At 37.3% G+C, this 15,251-nt stretch overlaps 1 protein-coding gene across 1 annotated transcript in view; it reads right to left on the reverse strand.

Annotated features, from left to right (window-relative positions):
• Positions 1-15,251, reverse strand: part of TTBK1 (tau tubulin kinase 1) — a 1,416,073-nt gene that overhangs the window by 601,981 nt on the left and 798,841 nt on the right. The window contains exon 7 of the mRNA XM_044060281.1: positions 9,753-9,818. Coding sequence (XP_043916216.1) covers positions 9,753-9,818 — 66 coding nt within the window. The remainder of the gene's footprint in view (positions 1-9,752; positions 9,819-15,251) is intronic.

Consider the following 15,251-nt stretch of genomic DNA (forward strand, 5'->3'; position numbering starts at 1 on the left):
GCTAGAAAAGACTTGCTCCATTGCACGCTGAAAGAATTCATTGGCAGAATTTATTTCAAATGGCATTCTTAGAGATCTGTATCTTTCAAATGGTGTACCGAATGTGGTTAACAATGAAGATTTTCAGTCAAGCAATTTACCAAAATGAACTCTTTGCATCTATGACAGAAAAAACAGTGGTGTTTGGCAAGAGGACTGCACCTCTTCGCCTGTGCGCATTGGATGATGAGGCATTTTTAATGCATTGTTCAGATCTCTTGGATCAATATTCTGATATCATCTTAGCTTTTCTTATGAACTACTACCATGAAGGATATCCATTCAATAGATTCTTCTACTGAACAAATTACTCCTATCTGCACTATTTTGTCCAGCTCAGCTTTAACTCTGTTCTGCATAGCTACTGGAACTTTCCATGTTGGTCTGACAACTGGGATGACCTCTGGGTATAACTTCATAGAGTACACAACTGGTAGTTTGCCTAGTTTGTCTGAAAAAGTATTAGCATACTCAGAAAAAATAGTTTGGGCAAAATTTGAGCGGTTGTCATGCAGGCTTACATGGTGAATTTCTTAATTAAGTGAAAGCAGTCCCACTTTTAGACTGTCTCTGAGGCCTAATAATGACTGCACGTGCCTTTTGACTACAAAAAATTACAAGTGATAGCTGTTCCTAGCAGAGTAACATGAAAGCATTACTAAGCCTTCTGTCTGAATCTCTTCACTACCATAAGCAACAAGCTTTGCATACTTTGTTAAATCAAGTTGTTCTTTAGCTTTTACGCTAGCAAATGTTTCTGCTGACTTAACATTGCACTTTGAGCCAGTATTTACTTTGAGCTCCACAGGACTCCCATTAATCCAAACAGTACAAAAGATTTCATTCTTTGCCCACAAATCTACTGCATTAACTGTTTCACCAAGCACAGACAAACCATAAAAAGTAGGGTTGCAGCTTTCTAATTGATCAACTTGCTTCTTGTAATACCCTCTTTTAGTAAAAGAATGCACCTTATTTGATTTACTAAACCTTTTGAAATGATTTCACTTATTACAAGAATGACACTGCTGAACAAAAGCTAAACACTTTTCTCTTTTGGGTTTGTGATTTCCACCACAATTACGACAGCTGACCATGAAGCTAGGTGGGGGCACATGTTTTGACTTTGCTGACTCACCCTTATGCTTCACTGAACATGCTCTGGAATTTGCAGGAAAGACTTGGGGGTTTCCCAGGGATTGTTACAGGACCTGCAGTAGCTGCCATGTGCTTGGGCCTGTTTCTTTTAACCACATGCTGCAAACTATCAACATGAGCTTTGTCACTGTGCCTTCTGCAGCTATTCTTATTTGTAAGCATACTTGTGTGCTTTTCTGTAAGCTCGTATATCTGATGAATCTCAATGGCCTTATTTAATGTTAAATCACTCTCTCAAAGCAAAATCTTTCTTATTGTGTCATTATCAGTACCACACACAAGCTGTCCTTTATCAGCTCATCTCTCAAATTACCACATCTGCACATTTTAGCCTTATTTCTCAAGTAAAATATATATGCTGCAAAAGTTTCACCAGGCTTTTGATCCCTTGTGTATAATAAGTGCCTTTCCATTGTAATATTTGTTTGGGGTTACACGGTTCTCTAAATTTACATTTCAAACACTCTAGGTCTTCCCTTGTTTCAGCCAGTACCACTATATGGCAATTTCCCCCTCCCCTGCAAACACAGCAGATGCATACACAAATGCATGTTCTCTATCTATGGCCTGTGGACCAGTTAAGTTAGGCAGAATAAGTTCCTTTGTACGTGCGTCTTTGTCAAAATAAACAGCCAGTATGAAAATATCATATTCCTACTCAAACGCTCTCCAATTTTCTGCAATAGTGTTATCAAACACAAGCAGTACAGGTCTAGTAAAAGCCTTCTGCATGCCCACAGAATATAGTAAAACACAATGCAAACTTGTCCTTGTAATTATGTACAAACATTCACACACACCAGGTACTTGTAATAATATTCAAACACACAATAAGCTCTTTGAAAAACTTTACTCTTAGAAATATGCCATGAAACAACTGTACTTTGTGGAACATGCTTTGAAACAACTTTACTTTGAGAAATATTCTTTGAAATAACTGTTCTTTGTGAAATAACTGCACACACATGAAAACAATTTGCACACCAGATATTTTAAATTGTTTTAGTTAATGCAAAAAAGTAGCATACAGCAAAAAAATACAGTTGTTTTCCTTGTTTTATACATTTTATGCAATTTGGATATTGTTTCAAACATTTTCGTAATTATTTTGAATAGTTTTATCAATATGTCACAGTTTTGGACATTTCGTTTAATAAAAAATTCATTTTGAGCATTCTGAGTGCTTCATTTTATATTTGTAGCAAAAGAAATCTTTTAAGCAAGTTTTAGTACCTGAAATTTGTTTCTGACCTGTTTTGTGAGTTGTTTGAGCAGTAGGGATGATACACTCCTATAAATTCCTCCAACTTTAAACGGTTGCCTCATGGCTGTAACTCTGGATCCTATTCTGACACCATGTCACTATTCTTAAGTGTATTAAGAAGATCTTGAGCTTGAGTGTTAGTTTAAGTATTTTATTGTATACAAATACAGCAGGATGAATGGCAGGAACATTAAACTTAAATAAACTGATTATAAACTTGCATGCTCACACACTGGCTGTTCACTCAAAATGGCACTCTTGCTTGCACATGCTCAGTATTTATGTGCATGTGCTGACTCACTAAAAAGCTTCTTAAAGGTATTTCACACACTCTGAGCTACAGTAGCCCTCTTTTACTATAAACTACTGCATAAGCAAAATTAATAGCCTGAATTAAACCCTTAGTCAGACCCAGTAAACTAACCCTAAGGAAATTGGAAGAGGAGTAGATTCATGATCAGTTTTTTTATTCTATTTGAAAGGAAAAATTGAAGCAACAGTGTTATTAATAACAGCAGCAGTTTCTCCAGGGATACATCCAACATTTTAACAAAACAGGGAGGCCTTCCCTATTCCCTTTCTCTGGACAACAAGACTAGCTCTCACTTGGCCACTGATGGGAACCCAACAGCAACAAAGGATGTGGCTAACCCCTGGTTCATAGTGAGTGTAGGTGCCAGATGAGATGGAGATAGGGCAAAAGATGAGTGCTCTGACATATAACTAATTGTCACATCACAGTCAACCACTTGCAGCTGAGGAAAATTGTTAGCCTGCTGTGATGGCAAAAGCTGGTTGCTTAACTTTTTTTTTTTTTTTGTGGCTGGAAGGACTGGTTGTGAGACAGACGGATTGCTTCATGGTCAAGCTGAAAACGGTGCCTCTTTCGTAAATAAAACTAGCAGCAAATGCCAGTAAATACTAAATGTCTTTAAAAGTCACTTTGCAGGGCTCACAAAGTAAAATAAACATGATTTCCCCACATAAAATATGGCTTTCATTTACTTAAAATAACTTTTAAACTGACAGGAAAAAAGAGCGCACCCGTTTTAAAGTACAATACAGTCTCACAGCAGTCTTTTAAACCACAAACTCCTAGCTTTCAAATAACCTTCCTGAACAGGGACATATTAATAATAAACAAAAAATACTGAATGGAATTTTTTTTCCCAAAGTGAACTTATCTGCCCACCAAAAGAACAGCACAAGCTGTCACTCGATCCTCAAAAGCCTCAGAGCAGCATACTCTTTGGCAGCAGTAAAACTCTGAAGAACCTGTCTTTCAATCAGCTCACCTCGAGCTGCCAAGCAGTTTGGACATGTGAAAGGAGCTCTGAAGCTTTAGAAGCTGGCCAGCTGTTATATCTTTGGCAAGATATAACCCATACAGTTAAGGCTAATGCAGCAGTGATCAATACGATGAACATCCTAGTAAAATGTGTCATTTGTGGTTCTTTCCAGTCTTGTTTATGCCTACAGATGTGATTAGCATATGGTGTTTGAACAATTCAAGTACTTCATATAACATTTATTGTATAACACTGACTGATGAAGGAGAGTGTATATTTAAGTATATAAGCAAATCTTGAAATGAAAATTTGTAGACACTCAATCAGAATCTTTAACTCAAAATTTGCCTAACCAAAATTCAGCCAGTCATATGAAAGGTAAACACTCTCCTTTTGAAATTAGTTAATTAAAAAATAAGAATACCACCAAACTTTGTACGAACAGTGGTACTGTTATAAAAAGGATTTTTATCCAAGGTAATATAAAGGGTAAGGGTTAGAGGCAGGATGAGAGCTTGACACATAAGTAGGATGAAGATATGCATCCATTACATACTTCTTTTGCTATTTTAAACCAATCACTTATTTCATATTTAGCTTCAACTGTTACTTCTTGTTCTACATACAAATTCCTCAGGAAGCAAATAATATGACCTAGTATTCTCACTTCTTTAAAAATGTATCATAATGTGGTATGATGGTGTTGTATGGACCACATAGTCAAGGAAACAAAAGGAGTGACAAAAAAACCAGCAGTAAAAGTAGAATCTTTTGCTGGAGCTTTCTTTCTGTATTAAACAGTGGACATTGGCATTTTGATATCTGGTGTCTCTGTTCCTTCTAAAACCATCTTATATATCTGGCAGTTATTGGTCCATTTATTGCTTGAGACTAGTTTGCAGGATCTTGAACAGTACCTTGCTAGCATTTGAAGCAAGTGTAACTGTTCAATAATTTGAACAGTCTTTTGCATTGCCCTATTTGGCACTGCAGAATAATATGTCATTTTCTAATCCAATGGCCGCATTTTTTCCAGATTTACTGGTAGATTCCATGCAAGTTGTTTGTTTCTAGATAGGAAAACATTCCATCATATGTATCAGTGTGGTTGAGGTCTTTCTTTTATAATACCTTGAAGTTTCCTTTAATATTGCCAATCTTACTGAAGACATATGTAGCTGATTTTATAAGGCACAATCCTTTTCACATGAGCAAACTTCACTGTACCCCCAGCTTTTAATATTTTGTTTTCAAATCAGCCTGAAAGTAACTGAATGATCTTACTGAAGCCTAGCCATTCAAGTGCAGACCAGTTTTACTGTCAGGTGACTATCAGATGAAGCAAATTATACCTTTCAAACAGGTATGATGGCAATAAGCATATAATGCCTTTCATATGAAGTCTTCATGATTCTGAAAGCCAGCAAATAATATTTAAAATGCTAATTAAAAACATATGGATAATATAATAAAACATCTTATTCTGAGAAAAATGCAATGCAGCAGCCCTTTAACATAAGTTGAACTTCTATAGGAAGCAATAAAATGTAAATAACTGCAGCTCAATACTGTACAATACTTCAAGGTGACAGATTTTCAAAATCAGCAATCATTAGTATCCCAGTGTACTGATTTAGAATACACATACACAGCTACAAGACTTTGATTCTACTTGTATATGAAACTTGATATTTTTTTGGTGGATTTTACTTTTTTTTTTATTCAAGAAATTTTATTTTTCCATACACGACTATATACACAAATATAGACAGATATGTATTTGAAGAAACAGCTCAGTCATTACAATTTAAGTAAAAGAATAGAAACAATCTCAGTTGCCAATCAATTATACAGTTACAATTTTCTAATGATATTTTTGGTTTTAACCAATACTTAAAGAATTATTTGTTTCTCGCTTTTAGTTTGATGGAATTCATATGGAGAAGAACAGTGACAATTCTGATAAAATCAGATAATTTAGATAAACAGGACTTTTCCCAGTTTGTTGTAATTACCTTATTTTCAACTGCTAAAGCTGTCCACAATAATTGTTGTGAATGTATGCATCCAGGAGAACACAGCATTAGTTATCGGTTACCATATAATTATCAGTTCAAATATCTTTTAGGAAATCTTTATTACCTTCCCAGTAATGCTTTTTTTCACATGCATAAAATGTGATACCAATCTGCCAATATACATTTCCTGGACTGCCAACAAATTTTTGGTTTTGAAAATGTTATGGGGAGTAAAGAATACAATATTCAAATATGTCCATGAAACAAAGATTCTAAGTAGTATATGAAGTTGATCCTATTGATTTTAATATTAATTCCTTACAACAATCATTATTCACCTCCATTAAGTTACATTGATCAATTAATATCATAAAATTCCCATATAATTTAGTTTTCAATTCTAAATTAATTTATACAATTTATATAAAGAATGTTTTATTTCTATTACCATAAACAATGAGGCATAAATAATACAATAATTTAGAATTTTGTGCTTTTTTCATAAATTGTCATTAATTTCATTTATTCTTCTAATTTCAGTCTGATGATGTAGATTAAAGTTCAGTTTGCCTGATCCAAATTAAAGCTAACTATAATTGTATCTGCTGTTTATGACTTTGCACCTTTCAAATACTGTATCCAGTACAACCTGTCATTTTTCATCATAGCATTTTATGATGCACATTAGAGTCAAAACAGGAGTATATACTATTTTTTTATAAATGATGTTTGGAACAGACTAATTTGCCACGGGACATCTTTAAGGGGAAGGAAGGTTGCAGTTGAGCAGGTAAATGAAGGTGGGAGTTAAGAAGTTTGGGTAGGAAAGACAGGCTTTATAGGGAGAGTGGGTAAGAAAGGGTTAATTAGTGGAAGGAGAAGGGAGGAAGTGAGGTATGGAAAGGGGAGGGTTTTTTGGGCTTTTGAGGTAGGGAGTTGCCTGCTGGGATCCAGATTTTTGCGTGATTTTGTGGCCTGCCCATCCATCCCTTTCTTTTATTTGGAAGTTGTTGGTGTTAGAAGCTACTGGTGTTTCACTGTGGTGAGTTTCAAGGGCGGAGAAGAGGGACAGGCTTGACTCTCTTCTGTTCCCTCTCTTGTGTATAAGGAAGGATGTTTAGAGTGGTGGATGCGGATGCTGCTTGCACCTGGTGGTTTGGATGGAAAATTAAGGTGAGCAGTTGAAAGCTGCCTGAAGGATGAGATTAAGTGAGCAGATGGAGTACGCTGCTTATTCATCAATGGTGAGTGGTGTTATATTGCCATTATGAATGGTCATTAATAAGTTTGTCAATGTGCAATAAAAGAAAGTTATGTTTAATAAAGTGTGATGCATTTACTTTTTATGTTTAAGCAATAAAGTTTGTCAAAGGTCTTTGGTGTTTGGTTTCTTTATTAAAGTGGAACGTGGCAAATGAAGTTCCTAAAATATTTAAATACAATATTAATATAATTAAAACTAGCATGTTCATATTGACAATCTCTGAAGAACATATTTTCAATGTAAACAGTAAGTTATTACATATGTGAGAATAAATCAATTTCCACTGAGCATCGCAATGAATATCTTACCAATACAAAATAGTCTTCATAACTGAGGTGTATAAGTGTAAAATCTAGTTATCCTTTAGAATGTAAACATCTGAAAATTTTTGTAAATGAAAACAAACCAGAACGAACAATTTTCATGGAAAATGAGTGATTCAAAGAACTGCCAACAAAAGGATACTATCATCCTGGAACACCTTGCCTGACTGAACACTTCCAGGAGTGGGCATGTTGTCAATTTGCTTTACAGATCAACTGACAGAGTTCCATCACAGTACCCTCTCTGGTTAATCAGTCATACTCAAAAGACAACACTCTCATTTTGCAAAAAGATAAGATTAGCCTGGTGAGAAGGAATTGCAGAAGCTGGTGTTCTCCTCTCTGCAGAAGAGGTGTAAAAGTGTTATGATTTGAATTAACCTTGTACCACAAGTGGACAGACACAGTTCAGCAGGAAGAGTTTGTTTAAAGTCAAGTCTGATGAGATGACCATTGTGCTTCTGTTCATGCTGAGTGACTCGGGATGAAGTGACAAGTGACAAATGCTTCATCCCACTGGAAGGATGCTAGTTCTATGGAGCATGATGATATGGCATAAAGTGGGGGAATATTCTGAAGACTGGGTTCAGCCTGTATACTAAAATCTAACCAACATTTTCTTCCATGTTATTTTTCCCCTCTGTGCCTGCCTACCATTAAGCCCCTTCCCACTGGTCTTGATCCTATTCATTCCTCTATACTGTATATCTGTAGCAGAGAGCCATGAGATGATTGAGCCAAGATGCTGTCATACATGCAGACATGATGACTGTTATCTCAGCTCCATCAATTAATGCAGGCTAAGAGGACATTTTAATGGATCAAGCCCTGCCAGTTGTTACTTGGTATGCGCACTTGTGTCACAAAGGTCTGCAATATATGTGTGTGTGTGTGTGTGTGTGTGTGTGTGTGTGTGTATGCTGTGCATGCAGTCTCACATAGAAAGAAACTTAAAGGCTGAAAAACAAGCCAGTAAGAGCTATTGCTCTTATGAACATTCTTTCACAACTGTATCCATTATAGGAAGTACTGGATGGGAATACATAATGAGACATGGTAAACTAAAGAAGCTAGTCTTGTTCAATGTCTGTGATTTCTTTCACTGGTTTATATGTAACTTACTCTATCAGAGCTACACAGGCAGATGTACTTTCACAGTAAAATCTGGATGAAACAAGAACTAATAAAACAATTTGATACTTTTCTGTTAACGGGGCAGCAGGCGAAATGTGTGGTTGATGTCAATGGACTGCTGTGTATGTTTCTCTGCTTTTAATGTTGTGTTCCTTTTGACAGTAATATTCGTCTTGCCACGTCAGAACTGTTTCTTTTTGGGTTCTGTACCGGTCATAATTTTGGATTAGTAGTCACACTACTACTTATTTTTCTTCGCAAATTAGTGAAAGTGGGGAGAAAGCAGTTAAGGTGACAGCACGGAAAATGTGCGTTTCCTGTGAACTCACTGCTGATTTCTTTTCTCCTGAGTTTAATTTTCTCTTCCTTCTGACACTCTTGCTGATTTTCTCACATCAGTACTGCATATGTAAATGTTCTGTCGTGCTTTGATTTCTGCCTTTCCTGTCACACTACTAAGTATGTCTCATTGCAAGTCACTGCAGCTTATGTTGCAGTTGTTTACTGGTTCCACGTTTCATTTTCTTGTGGGACTGTAATTGATATTGTCCCACTTTTACTAGGCTGACCTGCTCCTTCATAAATAGGGTGTAAATCACACACATCATATTGTGAGAAAAAAAAAAAGGAAGTGCTCCTGTTTCGCATCTTTGGATGATTTGTAACAATCGATGTTTTGACATCTGTAAACGTGTGAGGCATATCTGTCAAGCAACCCCCACTGGAAATGGGGAGAAAAGCCTTTGAGAAACAGCAACATGCTGAAAATGTGAACTGCAAAGGGGGACAAACAGCTTTCAAAAATAGGGACACTGGGTAAAGAAGTGAACATGTAATTAGGCTGAAATGTGGATGAACTTTTAGCTGCACATTCCATGGCAACATTTACACTTGCCAACGCCTACTGCCCCATTAACAGAAAAGTACCAAAAATTGTTATCCTCTGCAGAATGTGGTGAAGAAGAAGATGCTATCCCATGCATCTAAGATTACTTCATTATAAACTTTGATTCCACTTATTCCATGACATCTTTGGCTTCAATCTACGGGTGGTATCTGATAACTAAAACAGATTTTTTTTTTACTATTATGCATATTCCAGACGTTCAGTTTTATTCATCAGTCATAAACTGGTCTGTTTATCACAATGCTGCAGTAAAAATGCCAAAGCAGAAGGCAGATTCCTCACCTACAATATACCTACTCATCACAGCAGCCCAGACTCTCATTCCAAGTACAGTAGAATACAAAGTCATAACTTACTCTGTTCTTGTGTGCATTCACAGAAGCATAGCGAACAGTCCCTCTAAAGCCAGCAACATTCCGTGGCTGAAACAGAGATTAAGAAAAATAATTAATAGAAATAAACAAATATTTTAGTCAGTTAATTTTAACAAATAATAGCCAACACAGCTCCCATCCCTTCAAACACATGCCTAATGTTCACAGTGTGGAGGTGGAACAACACGGTGAAATGATTCTCTACTTTTTTCAACATTACATTTTTCAGATCTAACCAAGAGCAGTGGATTCCAGAATCAAAACATTCAATGCAAGGATGCAGATCATACTTGGATGCCAGTCAGAATCACTCATTCAGACTTTTTCCAGCAGGGATGTTATTTCCTTCTTCTCCCTGTTGGAAAACTGAATACTTAAGATAAATACACCCAGTAAACATGTCATCAAATCATTATAGAAAAAAAACACTACAACTTCCAACTAAAAAATCAAGTGCAAAACTTTTAATAAGTGGAAATATTTAAAATTTCAGTTTAAACTTAGAAGAAATACTTCACCATCTTGTCGTATCATTGGTTTCATAATATCCACTGAGCATTAAATAATATGTCTCCTTGCTAACAATATAATGAAACTGACTAATAATCTATTTTACCTGGCTAAATAAAATTAATACAAAGTTAAACAAATATAGAAATATGCAGCCTCATCTTACTAGATGAACCAGACTAGAGTATTAAATCTAAGTAATGTCTACTTTCATGAGTCAAAAAGTGGCTATTCAATCACGTAATCAATAAGCAGCGTACAGATGAGAGTACTCAGTGAGAACTTGACTCAAAAAATGCATTTTTAAAATATTTGAATTGAAAAACATTACTAATCGGAATGTTGTAGTTCTGGCTTCAGTGCTTGAAAGTTAATTTTTCACCCTCAACCATGACCAATCAGTAGTAAATTGCACCATAACTGCCACCACTCCCCCACATTATTATTTTTACATGAAAATGCATTTTCTTATAATAACAGGGTACAGACAGCGAGATCAGTGAAGTTCTAATCTTATTCCACAATGTTTTACCTATCCAGGGCTACCTAAAATAATGGCTTGCAAAGTTCTTGTATCATGACTGACACGGTTTACCATAAATAAAGCAAGCCTGACAATACATAAGTCTCACCAGTCAAATAATTAAGACAATCTTTCCCGGACAGTAACAAACGAAGTGTTTTTTGAAAACACGGATTCATGAACACCTATTGTACACTGTTCTGAGTGAATAGACAACATATGCATAACTCCCACCTCCTTCCTAATTTTAGTTTTCCAACAGATTTTCTTGCCTCTCAAAATACTGAAAAGGATTCACAAAAGTTACTACAAAGTGTAGACTATGTGTATATTTAGTGTAATTTTTCTGAGGGAATAGACAGCATAGAAAATGTGGTAGGAATGTCTTTAAATACACAAGGTGCACACTTAGTGTACACTTACTGTAGGCGCTCATGAATCCTGCTTAAAATTTTTAATGGCTGTAATAGTTTGATTTCACTCCTCATTTCCATGAATCTGCATTTTGGCTGAGGCTGTAGCATTATTTCAAATAGAAGAATAACACTAGTAAAATCTGCTACATATTTAAATATGTTCTTTTTTCTTTCCTTTACTAAAATAATAAAAAAGATGTGGAGCATAATGTAACTGACCCAAAAACTAATGCCTAAGAACAATAGAGAACTGACTCAACAGAGAAAGGACACCCTCCACAGCCTGAATAAGCAAAAGTAGATATCTTGTAAAGTTCTCTAAAGCCAATTACAAAGCTAAACTAGCATCACTAGCTAAGGATAATCACCAGGCACAGAAATCTAAAAGGGAAAGGCCCAGCTTTGTAGTGAACTAATAGTGGATGGTACAATTCATAATGACCCTGAGGACATAGCCAACCTGCTAGCAGACAGATTTGGTGCAAATTTCACCCCATTCCCCCCAGCCATACCTCAAAGCATACCTATCACCAGTCCTCTACCCAGTATCTCCAAAGAGCAGGTCATAACCACACTCTCCATGGCCAAAAACACAGCCTCTATGAGACTGGATAACATCCTACTAAATGGTCTAAAACAGGACTTAGCATAACCACTTGGCACTCTCTTCAACCACAGTTTAAGTACTGGCTTTGTCCCAGCAGAGTGGAAAACAGCAACAGTAATTCCCTTGCACAAAGGGGGTCCATCAACCGACCCTGGGAACTACAGACACATAAGTCTAACCAGCCTTATCTGCAATGATATGGAGAGAATCCTCATGGACCTTATCAACAAAGACATGAGTGACCTTCAAACTACTGACCCAACTCAATTTGGCTTTGTTAAGGGTAGATCATGCTTATTAAACCTGGTGGAATTCTTCAAGAATGTCACCAAAACCCTGGATGAAGGCAAAACAGCACATACAGCCTATCATGACTTAGACAAGAATTTTGACACAATCCCCCACTCAGGCATCATTGAGAAATTCACCCAGCTGGGAATTAACCCATATGTCACTAGATGGATAGCCAACTGTCTCACTGACAGAAAGCATACAGTCACAACTGGGGATTCGACCTCTACCAGCGACCAGTTACCAGTGGTCTAGCACAAGGATCTGTGCTGGCCTCCTACTGCTTGGAATCTATTTCTCAGAAGTCCAGGTGAAAATAGATGGCCTGTGATCATTCCTTGGGATTTATAAAGAACCCCACTGCAGGAATAAGAGCTGTGGCCAAACAGGTCAATTTCCATGATCATGGAAAATGCAATTCAGAGACACATTAGCCAGAGTGAAGAAAAACCTTATTATATGTTAATTTGTATGTTTGTGAAATGTACAGTGTTATTGTTGGGTGCTAATCAGCGGTCTCCAGTAGAAATCACAACTGCAGGTCCATGCAGCACATTGGCACTGGCAACCCCCACATATGTTCTCACACATTTAAACATGCTTGTATGCATGCACGTGCGTGCACACACACACACACACACACACACACACACACACACACACACACACACACACACACACACACACACACACACATTCCTGATATAGCCTCTTATTTTTCCTTTGTCCCTCATAAATCAAGGATAATTACAATCAGCAAATAAAGTCAGACATTAGAATGTCATTCTTGTGCTGCTGCTCTATTAAATTTTTAAGTGATTCTGAGTTTAACATTTAAAAATCCTCTCTGGTGTCATCTAGTGTTCCTCCTGGCTTTGTCTGGAAGTCTTGAACAAGGCTATTTAGATGTATGGATGCTCCTACATGGACACACCCCCATCTTTTACAACTGCCCCTGATTTTACAGAATGTCCCTGATTCTTTGCCATGTATATTTACTCTACTCCTTGTAACTCACCCACTATTAAAGTCAGTTTCATACTTCTTATTGTTCAGAATATACATCAGGTGCCAAGGCCTGTCCCTTTACAAAGTCTAAGTGCAAAAAACTAAACCTCTGCTTTGTTAATGAGATGCTTTCTGTACTGCAGGCAGGTTTTATCCATATACATTTTTTTTTCTTTTTTGAGTGGTATATATAAAGATTTAAAGAGTGTCCTTGGTGTCCAGTATAAGCAGAGAAAACTAAAGCTCTGCTTTGCTAACAAGTTGCTTTCTGTGCCAAGGGTGCAGGGTTCAAAGTCTTTCCCATTCAATAAATCTTTTTAAGTGACTTAGGATAACATTTAAATAGTGTCCCTGGTGTGTAGTGGTAGTGCAAAGGACTAAAGCTCTGCCTTGCTTTCTCTGCCAAGGGTAGAGGGTTTGAAGCTGACTTTTTAAAGTGACTTAAAGTAATTTTTAATGAGTGTAGCTGGTGTCTAGTAGTATCCTCCTGTATGTCTTTTGTGCTGCAAATTCTCCCATTGTTTTAATATTTTTTAAAGACACTTAGGATAATGATTAATGAGTGTCACTGGTGTCTAGTGTGACCCCTCCCCAGTATTTCAGGATTTGCTTGTTAGTCTAGGGTAGTTAAGAGGAATGGTAGCCACCCATATATACTTACACACTCTTGTTCATGCATTGCACACACATACACACACACACACACACACACACACACACACACACACACACACACACACACATATCATCACCACATGTTCACTGAACTTCCTACAAACTTTATGGCCCAGTAGAAACTAAATCAGCTGGCTGTGTTATCTTATGCATAAATGCTGAACCACAGGCATTTCAAGGGGAGAACATATGGCTAATTAGCATAGACTGATTCCCCAGAATGCCTCATTACCATGTAGCACAGCAGAGGAAATGGAACACTATTATGATCCCATAGACTGCATAGGATTACTGTGGTGGGCTTATCTCAGAACTGAAAGGGTCATTGCGAGAGGCAGCAGGTCATGTTAGGGCTTACTACTGGTGCTGGCCCTTTCTGAATCCCATTCATAAGTTCCCTCTAAGCTGAATGAGAGCATGGCTGCACATGTCTGATGAGAGTGACATGCATTTTAGCTGCATTGCTGTGCACTCACACCATGCTAAGGATTTAAACTGTCTATTTAAAAGTCATTTTTAACTGCAAAAATACATTGTTTACTCTATGAACAATACAAAGATATGTTAAACTGCAGCATTTATTCACAATTTAATAGATTTACTGCTTTACTTCTGTAGTGTACCTTAAGCTTACATTTCTCAAACAGTACAATCCACATGCAGACATATGTTGAGTATGGATAAAGCCCTTACTGTGCCCCAAAGCACCCATGTTTGATTAGTGGCACAGGACCTGGAGGGACTGCAAGGGTAGGAAGAAAGACAGAGGCCAATTTCATCTCACACATCATGGAGGAACAGAGGCAGAGAGAAAGAGACAGCCTAGTCTCACTGCAACATGCAGCATGCAAGCCTAGCCAACTCTGTGCTGCATGAGCAGTGAAATGGTCAGCTGAGTGAGGTTGCATGTTAGAAGTATGCATGCACCTCACAAGCGCAATGATTGCAGAACTGGGCAAGGCTGTCACAGGGCAGAAGTTAGGCGACAAACACACTCCCTGGCAAGCAGTTTGATGCTGCACCAATATGCTCAATCTTCTCACCAGCTCTGACAGGAAATGAGTTCAGCCCAGGGTAGACTAAGGTGGGTCCAGTAGATCTGGTGAATGAGGAGAGCAGCTGGTGGCAGCTGATGGTCAGTTGTGTGGAGGGAAAATAAAAACAAAACAAAAGGTACAATCCAAAAGTTAATGACACTGTTCCTTTCCTATCCTCACCCATTAGTGCTTTGCCATCAGTCTTTCCAGGAAAAATACTGTACAGCTACTGTGATGGCTAGAGTTGTGTGCATGATCTAGTAACAGACGGAGCTGATATGCGTCTCTCAAAGTATATTCTTTTTTGGGCACACAACTCTGCTTCATCAGTTTAGACTAAATATCCAACAGTGTTTTGTGCTGTGCTTAATCTTTTCCTAACATGGCATTCAGTGACAGATGAGGGATTGGGTG

Source organism: Protopterus annectens, chromosome 1.part0 (genome assembly GCF_019279795.1).
Source record: "Protopterus annectens isolate FY-2018-M chromosome 1.part0, PAN1.0, whole genome shotgun sequence".
NCBI lineage: Eukaryota > Metazoa > Chordata > Ceratodontiformes > Protopteridae > Protopterus > Protopterus annectens.